We start from the raw sequence: 11,562 nt of genomic DNA on the forward strand, positions 1-11,562 counted from the left end.
GCTTCAGGGGGAAACAAAACAAAACAGAACAAACAAACAAACAAAAAAACAAACAAACCAACCAACCACCTGCCAGAGTGATTCTCAACTGAAATTCATGGGGTAAAGGACCACCCTCCTGCCCTCCACGGATAGCAGCCAAGTGTCCCGGGCCTGAGCAACTCCACAGCAGAAGGCTGAGCGCTGCTCACAGTGGGGCTGGGTAAGCTAGGTCCCAAAAGCCCAGCTTCAATGCAGCCTGGGGATGCCAGAAACACAGGACCCAAAAGAGAAACGGTATTAAGAAATTTGAATACGCTGGATAAAAAAGAAAGGCATCTCAAAGACCTGGTGTAGGGCTGCCACTACTGTAAATTAACACTGCAAGAAGGTGGCATCGTCTTAAAAACCACTAGCTAAAGATAAGACTAGACACAAGTAGATGCCCCTCGGGATATAACGAACACAGGTCATAATTCACCTCAGAATGGGTGATTCTCCCAACTGAGTTTAGACCCACAAGTTAGGAGACTCTGAATAACTGGTATAGAATTACCTGAGTCTCAGTGACATTGAATCAAGACTTCTTCAGCCTATTCACCTTCCCTCTCTGAGTATCAGTCTTTCACTGAGTATCAGTCTTTTGACTGGTTTCTAGGGACAAAATCTGCTATGAGCTAGCGGTGGTCTACTTTCTAAATTCAGTGACTGTGGGGCGATACTGCGATCCTTTTGCATGCCCTGTTAATGACTTAGATTTTTTGTTGTTGCTGTTGCTTTAAAGCTTTAAAGAGACCTGGCATTGAACTCTGGCAGCACAGAATGAGAAGGCAGGCGAATTTGGTTCTCAAACTAAATTATGTTCTCCAACAGCTCTATCAGTATTAAATAAGCTGACATCTGGTCTCCACCTGCCTGCCATTCCTGTATTTCTGCTGGTTCTGAGCCCAAATTCACAAAAAGGGTGTTCTTTATTGGGTCTCCTCCTAAAATCATATCTGCCCTACTTTCATTATGTAGGCTTGTTGCTGAGGATAGTCAAAGCAACTATAAAATATGGAACTAAAGGCTTCTCCTGTGTGTGTGTGTGTGTGTGTGTGTGTGTAAGGCAGAAAGGTGAACTAAGGACCATGGTCTAAAATTTGTCGAAGTCCCTATAATTCAAAGATATATTAACAAACATAAAGGTAGCAAACAGGGGTGCCCAGCTGGCTCAGCCAGTGGAGCATGCCACTCTTGATCTCACCGTTGTTATGTTGGAGCCCCCTGTTGGATGCAGAGATTACTTAAAAATAAAACCTTTAAAAAAAAAAAAAGGTAGAAGACAAAACTGGACCTGGTGCACTTGGAAAATAAGACTAAAACCTGATGTCTGGACAGTAGCACATGGTTAAGTTTATTCTCATCCTGTGAAGGCAGAAATGGACCCGTGCCTTCACCAGCCAGGCAGGACTGGACTTTCCCAAAGACACCAGGTGGAAACAAGCTGCCAGAAACACAGGCTTGCCTTCCAACATTCCAGGAGTGCAACACCTGTTTTTCTGGTATCAGAGTCAGCTAAAAATATATATATTTACATTGATGACCTTTATGGCTTATTTTCACTCTTCTCATATTCAGTGACTCCTTCCAAGACAAAATATAACACCCTTCTTCAACCTACCACACCGTCCCCTCTCCGTACTTAGACCACACACCAAGAATACCCGCAGTTCTCATCTCACCCTGCACTGCTTCAACAGATTCCTGGGTAACCCACCGCACCCTGAATTCCTTAGCGACAGGTTCAAGGCGCTTAGGACTAGCTCCCCTCACCTCACGGCCTGCGGACACCCGTACCCCAGCCAAGAACCCTGGGTCACCACCCCCACGTTAGCTGTGCTCCCTCGTGTCTCCGTATCACTCGCAGCTCCAGACTGGCAACGGCGGCCTCTGCCCTCGCGATCAAGCGCGCCAGTTCTTCGCCCTCCACGTACCTCGTACAAGTACTGGCCCCCAACCACGTGCCAGGAGCTAGCCTAGACAGAAAAGAGAGAACAAGTCAGGCAAGGTCAGTCCCACCGCCAGGCGGCCACCTCCCCCGCGCAGGGCTGCCCCGGAACGCCGGCCTCCCACCCGCCGGAGGGCGCCCGAGCCCCGGCGCGGAGGGGCGGCTTCCGCCCGAACCGGCTCTGCCCTCTCGTGCGGCCCATGGCAAGCACTGGGGAGACACAAGGGCCACCGGCAGGACCGGCCCTCGGGGTGCAGGCCGCCCCGTCTCCGCCCGGCCGCTCCCGCTGCACCCTCTCCTCGCGAGCCCCACCCACACACACCCGTCCTCGGCTACCAGCTCGCTCCGCGACCTCCCGGCAAGGACCCCCAGCAGGGCTGCCCGGCCGAACGCCCGAAGGACCCCGCTGGGGCGGCGCAGGCTGGCTATCGCGGTGCCTGCCTGCCGGGGCTTCGCGGTGGAGGACCAGGTGAATCCAGACCCGAGCTCCGGCTAGGCAGGGGCCCGAACGGCCCTGAATCTGGGGTGCGCTTAGGCCCTGGTACGAGGGCCAGGAGTCGCGCGGCTGCAGGCCCGGAGAAATGAGGGGCAGCGAGGAGAGGGATTGGTGTCAAGGAATGGGGCTGAGAACCTGGGGGGTTGAGGGAGCTGGGCCTCAGGTGTCGGGGTGAGCGTAGGAGATAGAGAGCCGAGACAAAGTTGGGGGGTTGCAGGTCCCCGCGGCGCCTGGGAGGAGGGGGGCTTGGTCACCGCCCTCCCGGAAGCCGAGAAATGGGCGCTTCAGGTGTGGAGGCGAATGCCCAGGCAACTTCTGCAATTTGTGATGCTCTGATGGAGTGACTTTAAAGTTGAGCGAGTTTCTTGACCTGTCAGCATTTGTTTTAAACCGGGGGGCCAAGACAGTCGTTACTTAGCTGGCATTAGGAAAGGAACCACGTCCTTCCCTGGAGAGCTCCTGACAGCTTGGCCTTGCAATAGCTGGATGAGCTTCATTCATTCATTCATTCATTCATTCATTCAACAAATACTGTTGAGAGACAGCTGTGTACTAGGCAGTCTGCATAGGTACTGGAAATAAGATGGTGAGCAAAACAGACCCCTGCTTTAACAGGGCTGACCTAACGGGTGAAGATGTAACTGAAGAAAATGTCCAAAAAGCTATATAGTAGGGGAAGTGAGCTAAGATCTAGTGGGCGAATAGGAGGTAACCAGAGGAAGCACATTCTGGACTGTGGAAACGTCTCACGCAAAGAGTTAAGGAGGGAAATGATAGGATCAGATTTGATTTTAGTTCGCTGGCTGCTGTGTGGAGAACAGGTGGTAGAGGCTGGCAGGAGTAGAAATTGAGAGGCCATGGAGGAAGCTGTTGCAGAAGTCCAGGGAGGGTTGATGATGTCTTGGACTGGCGTGGTGGCGCTGGAGAAGGAGAGGGTTGTATGGATTTGAGATCTGTTGCTTAGGTAAAATTGCCAGAACTTGGTGATTGATGTGGATGTGGAGAGTGAGGGAGGGGAGGTGTCAAGGGTATCTCTCCCTAGATTATGGTGAAGATTCCGTTTGCTTTTGGGTTACTCACATCCTGGGATATTAGGGAGAGTGGGTTGGCTGATCTTGCACTAGTTAGACTGGACTGAGTTTTGTGGTTCGAGTGGAGCATCCAGCTGAAAGCTGTAGAAAGGACATGAATACGGGAGACCCTAGCACTGCCTTTAACGTGATTGTCAGGCTTTCAGCCTAGAAATGAGAGTGTTGTCCAGACCGTCCCTGTGTGTGTTCATGGAAGCCTTCTCCATATTTGTTGGCAAATTTAGGAGCTCCACCAGATAATCTTTTGAGACCTAGTCCTTAGTCCTGATCAGATGATCCATTTCTCACATGTGAACAGCATTTCGCAGTTGGGTGAGACCTCATTCTCTTAGTCCAGTTTCAAAAAATACTTTTATGTTCCTTATATCATTTCCACATTTATTTATTGAGCTCTTACACCATGCTAGGCACTAGAAATACAAAGATGGGCAGAATAAGACTAAATAGGTTCCGTTAGTCAGTTAAATTGACATTTGTCGTAGGCACTGTTTCAGCTGCTTCAGATACAAAATGGTTACAACTGATCCCTGACCTTGGAGTTGCATGTCCACAAGTCTTGCCATTGAGGACAGCTGAATGTATTAAAGGATTTGATTTGAGCAGGGGAGATCCTGACCTATCTGTAAGATTAGATAAGAGATGGTATGTATCCAGCAGACTTCTTTGGGGGTATCCTGGCAACATCCCAATTCTTGTCCATCCAATCTTCCAATTCTAGATTGATGGGAGCACACTATGGGATAGAAGGCCTTATGAAAGGAGACAGTTATTGTACCTTTGTGGCCAGGCTGTTTAGCAATGTAAATTATAAATCCTCTAAAACACAAAGAAAAGTTAGAAAGTGAAGGGAATATTGGCAGAGACAGGTAGTATTTAAACTTGAATTTCTCCTGAATAGGTAACTCCTTTGTATGGAACTGCAACAGGCTTTGAGAGTGAGATCGCTGTGGGCTTGCAAGGCTGCATGGCTCTGGAGTAGGGAGGGTGGGGAGCACAGCACTGATAGGTCCCTAATCCAGCTTTCTGATGGCAGGAGTGAGATGACCTCGATCTTGCGGAGCCCTCAGGCTCTCCAGCTTACTCTGGCCCTGATCAAGCCTGATGCTGTTGCTCACCCCCTGATTCTGGAGGTAAGAAGGAGTCCTAAGCCTCTTACTGCTTCCATGTCTAGTGCCACAGGGCCGCTTGTGAAGACTGACAGCACAGTGCTGTGCAAGATGCTGTGGAGGCAAAGCTAAGAGCCATGGACTCTGACCCTAAGAAGACTAAAAATCTACTGGAGAATTGGGGCAGATTAAAAATATAAGGATCCAATACAATAAGAAGAACCAAACCTCAAGACAGTGTATGTATATTAGTTTTCTATTGCTGTGTAACAAATTACCACAAACGTAGCAGCTTAAAACAACATTTATTATCTCATAATTCTAGAATTTAGAGGTCCAGTAGGCTCAGATGGGTTTTTCCTCAGGGTCTCACAAGGCCAAAGTCAAGGTATCAGCTGACCAGGTCCTTAGCTGAAGAATCTATTTCCAAACTCATTCAGGTTGTTGGCAGAATTTGATTCGTGTGATTATATCCTGAGGTCCCCATGTCCTTGCCGCCCTTCAAGCGAGGACCACTGTCAGTTTTTAGAGACCGCTCACGTTCCTCATCACATGGCTCACTCCATCTCCAAGACAGCAACAGTGTGTTTAGTGCTGCTCGTGCTTAAATCTGACTTCTCCTTTAGCCCCTAACCAGATAAAACTCTGCTTTTAAAGAGCTCATGGGACTAATTGGGCTCCTCTTGAGTAATCTCCCTTTTGATTAAAGCAAAGTCAACTGACAGGGCGCCTGGGTGGCTCAGTTGGTTGAGCGTCTGACTCTTGATTTCAGCTTAGGTCATGATCTCAGGGTCATGGGATCAAGCCCTATGTTGGGCTCCACACTCAGCAGGGAGTCTTAAGATTCTCTCTCACCCTCTCCCTCAGCCCCTCCCCCACACATACTCTCACTCTCTTAAATAAATAAATAAATCTTTAAAAAATAAATAAGCAAAGTCAACTGATAGCAACCTTAATTACACCTGCAAAATCCCTTTTGCCATGTAATGTAAAAATCATATTGCTTCATATTCACAGTCCCAGAAAGTAGGGTGCAGAATCTTGGTGGAACTGGGGGAGGGTCCTTGTAGGGTTCTACCTGCAGTAGCTGGATGAGTACTAACTGAGCAGCTCTGCTAGGTGAGCTCGCTGTGGTGCAGAGGAAGACCAGCGCAGTCAGGAATGGCAGCCTACAAGTGTCGGGACCTGGCCAGGCTCGAAGGATGAGTGGACTTCGGTTAGTGCACAGGAGGACAGATGTTCCGCAGAGGCAGGAACACGTGTGGTGGATCCGAGGGCCAGAGGCTGGCTGGGGTGATGGGACTAGAGAATTGGAAGAGGTAGAGGGCAAGGAAAGCACAGCCTTGAGCACCGGGCTAAAGTAGTTGTACCTCATTCCATGAATGAGGTTCTGACCAGAGTGTGACGTGTAAGTTAGGGTGTTTTTAATCTGTCAAGTGTGATGGTTTGGAGAGAGTGGGACAAACTCAAGGCAGGGCCACTATCAAGAGATTTTTATGATGGTCTGACATATGGGACATGTGGGCTTCAGCTAAGGGGCTGTAGGAACGGAGCGGCAGAGATGGCACTTCCTGCCCCCTGCCCCCGAGCCTCATGCTTTGGCCGTGTGACTGAAGGTCTTTACCTCACCCCACCTTCTTTGTCTCCTGACCCAATCATGGGACAGACCCTCAAGTCCTGGGCTCTGATGGGTCTTCATGGTTCTTTTGGTCAGCCTGGGTCTCCTAATGACTCACGTGGTCCCTTTGACCGATTTTTATCTTCGACGTGGTGTTTATCCAGGCTGTTCATCAGCAGATTCTGAGCAACAAGTTCCTTATTGTACGAATGAGAGAACTTCTGTGGAGAAAAGAAGAATGCCAGAAGTTTTACCAAGAGCATGAAGGTAGGATCAACGGTCCTCTCAATGGGACGATTCTCTATCCCAAGATGCGTGCAAGAGAGATTTTTAGCTGGATGCACAGTGGCAGGCTGTCTCTGACCTACCAGCTGTCAAGCTGCAGCCATTCTTCTGAAGTCTTGCTTTATACACAAACTTTTCATGATTATCAATGTTTTAAAGATATTTTCTGGGGGCGCCTGTGTGGCTCAGTCAGTTGAGCATCTGACTCTTGATTTCGGCTCAGATCATGATCTCAGGGTTGTGGGATCGAGCCCTGCATCGGCTCCCCACTCAGTTCAGAGTCTGCTTGTCCCTCTCCCTCTGCTCCTCCCCCCACTTGTGTGCTCTCTCTTTCAAATTAATTAATTAATTAAATATTTTTTTAAATATATATTTTTTCTAGGAGGGTTCCACTTCATAGTCCCAACGAGAAATTTAGTTTTATGTCCTGATGATATCAGTAGTTAATCAGTAGTTAATAGTAAATATTTACTCTCTCAGACATTGTCCTAATGCTCATGGTTTCATAACTTTCCCTAGAGCCCTATGACTTAGGTATTGTTAGGTCTCTAGTACACAGATTAGGAACCTGAGTTAGGGAAATGAATGACCTACCTGAAACTGCACACGTTGTGGGGCGCCTGGGTGGCTCAGTCATTAAGCGTCTGCCTTCGGCTCAGGGCGTGATCCCAGCATTCTGGGATCGAGCCCCGCATCAGGCTCCTCCGCTGAGAGCCTGCTTCTTCCTCTCCCACTCCCCCTCCCCATGTTCCCTCTCTCACTGGCTATCTCTGTCAAATAAATAAATAAAATCTTAAAAAAAAGAAAAGAAAGAAAGGAGAAAAGAAAGAAGGAAAGAAAGAAAGAAAGAAAGAAAGAAAGAAAGAAAGAAAGAAAGAGAAAGAAAGAGAAAGAAAGAAACTGCACACATTGTAAATGGTAGAGCCTGGATTCAGACCCAGGTATGTCAGACTTCAAGGTCCTTCTCTAAAACAGTTTTTATTGTGGCGCCTGGGTGGTGCAGTCAGTCGAGCTCAGGTCATGATCTCAGGGTTGTGGGATCGAGCCCCACGTCAGGCTCCACGCTCAGCATGGAGTCTGCTTCAGACTCTCTCTCCCTCTCGCTCTGCGCCTCCCACCTGCATGCTCTCTCTAAAGTGGATGAATAAATCTTTTTAAAAAATAAAATAAAATAAAACAGTTTTTATTATTCCAAGTGAGGAGGCAGAAGTACAAAAAGTTCTCTTGGGCACCAGTGTCTTGATGAAGTTACTCTCTCTTTGCAGGGCGTTTTTTCTATCAGCGGCTGGTAGAGTTCATGGCCAGGTACTACTCATTTTCATTTCAGTATCTTTATCCACCAAGATTTATCTCCCCCTGCTCCCTAATTGTTGATTTCGTTTGACACTCTTTAAAGTTGTAATCAGTGTTAAGTGTCTCAAGAACCATGGCTTGGGGCCATGACTCAGGCAACCCTGACCTGGTGGCACCTGTCTCATGATGGTTATTGGTCCAATGGCTATAGAAGAGTATTGTTGAGTGCTACTTAGCAGCTCTGCTGACCTTTGTGGCCTTTCGTGTGCTCCCATAGTGGCCTTCCATCACCGATGACTTGAAGCAGCATTGGTACTTAGCTGGAAAGGCAGGGTAACTCTCAGGATGTATGTGCCTTATTAGTGCTCTGCTCACAGTGTGCGCTCCTGGACCACACAGCCAGATTCCTGACATGTGTTCCTTCTGTACACAGTGGGCCAATCCGAGCCTACATCCTCGCCCGCAAGGATGCCATCCAGCTCTGGAGGACACTGATGGGACCCACCAGGGTGTTTCGAGCACGTCATGTGGCCCCGGATTCAATTCGTGGCAGTTTTGGCCTCACTGACACCCGCAACACAACCCATGGCTCTGGTGAGTCTGCCACTGTCCTCAGCCACAGATAGGGGAGGATGGTTTGCGGCTGGTGGTCAGGCCATACGGTGGAGTTGAGAGCCAGTGAACTTTCCTCCCAGTTGCATTTATGGTCCTTTGTGGCCATCTCAGCAGATGTGGCCCCGGGACTGAGGGTCAGGCAGAAGTAGAGGCTCAGGTTTCTGAATCTGATTATGACTGCCTCTTGCCTCCATCCTGCACTCCCTATGAGAACCCTTTCTCTTTCTTACCTCCCCTTACAGACTCTGTGGTTTCAGCCAGTAGAGAGATTGCAGCCTTCTTCCCTGACTTCAGTGAACAGCGCTGGTACGAGGAAGAGGAGCCCCAGTTGCGCTGTGGCCCTGTGCGCTACAGTCCAGAGGGAGGCATCCACTGTGCAGCCGGGCCAGGAGGCCCAGGACCAGCCTGATGCAAGCCTGTTGGTCTGTGAAGACTGGTGGCATTGCCCAGCCTTTTCTCGGAGACCTCCTGGGGCCAGGGAGGCCTGGGGATCGTGGGGCCCTCTCTGCTGGGCACCACACTCACCTGAGGATCTAGCTCCTCAACGCCACCTGCTCTAGAATCTAGCTCTCTATCTACCTCTTTTCCAGAATGTTCGTGGTGATTCAGAGGAATAATGGCTCCTGTTTTCTCTGAGAACTAGTCATCTTTTTCAAGGAGTTTGCCTAATTGACTTGCCTGAGAAATGCAGTGACCATAAGCACCATTTGGCCTATCTTCCTCAATAAAAGTCAGTGTTCAACTAAGTCCTCAAGGCTAGGAGCACTACTGCGGGTGCTTTCGCTCTCTCCTTAAGTGAAGTTATTAAACCTGTTCCGGGGGCACCTGGGTGGCTCAGTCGGTTAGGCATCCGACTCTTGATTTCGGCTCAGATCATGTTAGGTCGCGGGATCGAGCTCAGTGCAGAGTCTGCTAGAGATTCTCTCTCTCTTTCTCGCCCTGCCCCTCCCCCTACTTTTTCTCTAAAATAAATTTAAAAAAACAAACAAAATAAACTGTCCTGAAGCCAAGTTTCTGGCCTATGCTAAATGGAGAGAATTGTGTAGAAACCTCCCGGAAGGTTCACACACAGGGTGCAGCTTGTCCAGTGCATAAAGGTGCCCAGTGACAGAGCTGTGTGTGGGCCCGAATCCATGCTGGGCACTGGCATAGGCCTGCATCCTAGGGGAAGGGGCACCTTCGATTTGAACAAAGGTGTGTCTGCCCAGTAGACGCATGTTTTTATGACTCATGTTTTTTCTGATTTGCACAAAGCCACTAAAGTTAGCCATGTCTCTGTTGTAGATGACGATGACTGTTACCTATTGCTGCATTAGAAATCACCTCAGAATGTAGCGGCTTAGAACAATGATCGATTTATGCGTCTCTGGATTGGCTGGGTGATTGTGCTGGTCTCACTTGGACGCACTCCTGTGGCTGTGTTAAGCAGGTGGGTCCGACGTGGTTTTTTATCCGAGCTGCGTCATAGCATGATTGTTTCAGGATTCCAGGAGACCAGGCTGCCCATTCACAAGCTTATCAAGCTTCTGTTTCTATCATGTGTACTAATATCCCACTGGTCAAGGCAAGTCACGTGGCCAAGCCCAGAGTCCACGTGGGAAGAGACTGCTCAAGGGCATGGATACTGGGAGGTGTGACCCATTGGAGGGCCGTTACTATGACAATCTACTGTACAGGGAGTAGTGAGGAACCTTGAATTTATATAGAATTTGTGAAAACAAATATTTGCACAAGCTAACAAAGGAGATGAAGAAATAGCGCAAGAAGGAAGGAAAAAATCAGGGATGTGTGCCTCAGGAAAGTCAAGAGAAGAGAGTGTTTCTGGAGAATGAAGCAATGTTGAATATTGTTGAGAAGTCCAGAATGATGAAGCCTTTAAATACCCTCTAAATGTGGCAGCATGGAGGTCACTGTGACCTTGGCAAGACCAGTGCCTCTCTGCCAATAGGGGGGATACCTTGCATGGAAGGTAATGGGCTGAAGCATCTACCCGGGGGTTAGAGTGAGATGTCTGGGAGTCAGAATCTTCTCACATCTGAATCTATAAATGTGTCTGCATATGTTCCCCTCTCCTCTTCTCCTCCTGTTACAACATAGGAAGGGTCCCGCTTCCCATTAAGCCAGTCCTTCCATGTGCTCTTTTGGTTTTTGGAATCCCACCTTGCTCTTCCGGTTTTCTGGTCTCTACTGCACTTTTACCTTCCTCTGCTGAGTCCCTTCCCTTTGAATTCAAACATGTTTTGGTGTCTCCCATCTTTCAAAATCTTTTTAGCCCCACTTTCCCCATCAGCTACCACTGTTTCTTCATCTCTATACAAACAAACCACACCAGTTGTCTGCTCTAACAGGCTCGTCCCCCACACTGCAGCCCACTCCAGTGTGGCTTGCATACTAAACACTCCAGAGGAGACTGGTTTCCTCATGCCTTTCTCACTGTTGCCCAGTACTGTGCCAGACCTACTTTGTAAATAGCGCTAGGCCATCCACACCCTGGTCTTTGATATCACTTAGGATCCCTCCAACTTTAAAGTCTTTAAATCCTACTTTTAAATCATAGTCTTCTGTATCCCTCTCTCACGTCTTCTAAACCTACACCAATCGTTCATCCACTCTCCTAGGTAACTTTTTCATATATTCTCTCTCTCCAAACCTTCAATAACTTCTTCCTTCTTCTCACTGTCCAGCTGTTGACCCTGCTTCCTCTTTCAGGAAGTTAACAAACAGCCAGGAAAGAAACTCCTTAGACGTCCAAGACCTTACTGAGTAGCTACCTGCATCTGTGTCCATGTAGTCTGCTTCCCTTCTGTTCAGAGGAGCAATGGACAAAACTTCCAGCCTCCTGTTTAAGGCCTTCCCCATTTTGTGCAGGGAAGGCCTTAAACAGTCTGCTACCTATTCAGGGCATTGCTCCAGTAATTATTTCCTATGCTTCCTGCATCATCAGGAGATAGAGCTTATAAACAGGCTGTACTTTCATTAAAAAATAAATAAATAGGGGCTCCTGGCTGGCTCAGTTGGTAGAGCATGCAACTCATAATCTCAGGGTCATGAGTTCAAGCCCCACGTTGGGCATGGAGCCTACTTAAAAT

The 11,562-nt window shown here is 48.5% G+C and overlaps 1 protein-coding gene across 5 annotated transcripts; it reads left to right on the forward strand.

Annotated features, from left to right (window-relative positions):
• The first annotated feature begins 2,100 nt into the window (after positions 1-2,100).
• On the forward strand, positions 2,101-9,483 carry NME6 (NME/NM23 nucleoside diphosphate kinase 6). 5 transcript variants are annotated; one of them, XM_045778458.2, is made up of 6 exons: positions 2,101-2,438; positions 4,590-4,686; positions 6,445-6,547; positions 7,831-7,870; positions 8,292-8,452; positions 8,716-9,483. In XM_045778458.2, exons 1-6 carry the CDS (start codon positions 2,170-2,172, stop codon positions 8,880-8,882), a joined length of 837 nt encoding a protein of 278 aa, XP_045634414.1. In that variant the 5' UTR covers positions 2,101-2,169; the 3' UTR covers positions 8,883-9,483. The 5 variants fall into 5 exon arrangements, with proteins under 5 accessions (XP_045634414.1, XP_045634415.1, XP_087723209.1 ...); XM_045778459.2 differs by having other exon boundaries at positions 2,399-2,510; XM_045778460.2 differs by having other exon boundaries at positions 2,426-2,494.
• Positions 9,484-11,562: the final 2,079 nt, after the last annotated feature.

Source organism: Ursus americanus, chromosome 14 (genome assembly GCF_024610735.1).
Source record: "Ursus americanus isolate L20-20 chromosome 14, mUrsAme1.1.p, whole genome shotgun sequence".
NCBI lineage: Eukaryota > Metazoa > Chordata > Mammalia > Carnivora > Ursidae > Ursus > Ursus americanus.

Coding starts and splice junctions, on each gene's coding strand:
- NME6 (XM_045778458.2), top strand. CDS start 2,170: ATGGCAAGCACTGGGGAGACACAAGGGCCACCGGCAGGACCGGCCCTC. Junction 2,439..4,589: donor GCTTCGCGGTGGAGGACCAG/GTGAATCCAGAC, acceptor TTCTGATGGCAG/GAGTGAGATGACCTCGATCT. Junction 6,548..7,830: donor GTTTTACCAAGAGCATGAAG/GTAGGATCAACG, acceptor CTCTCTTTGCAG/GGCGTTTTTTCTATCAGCGG.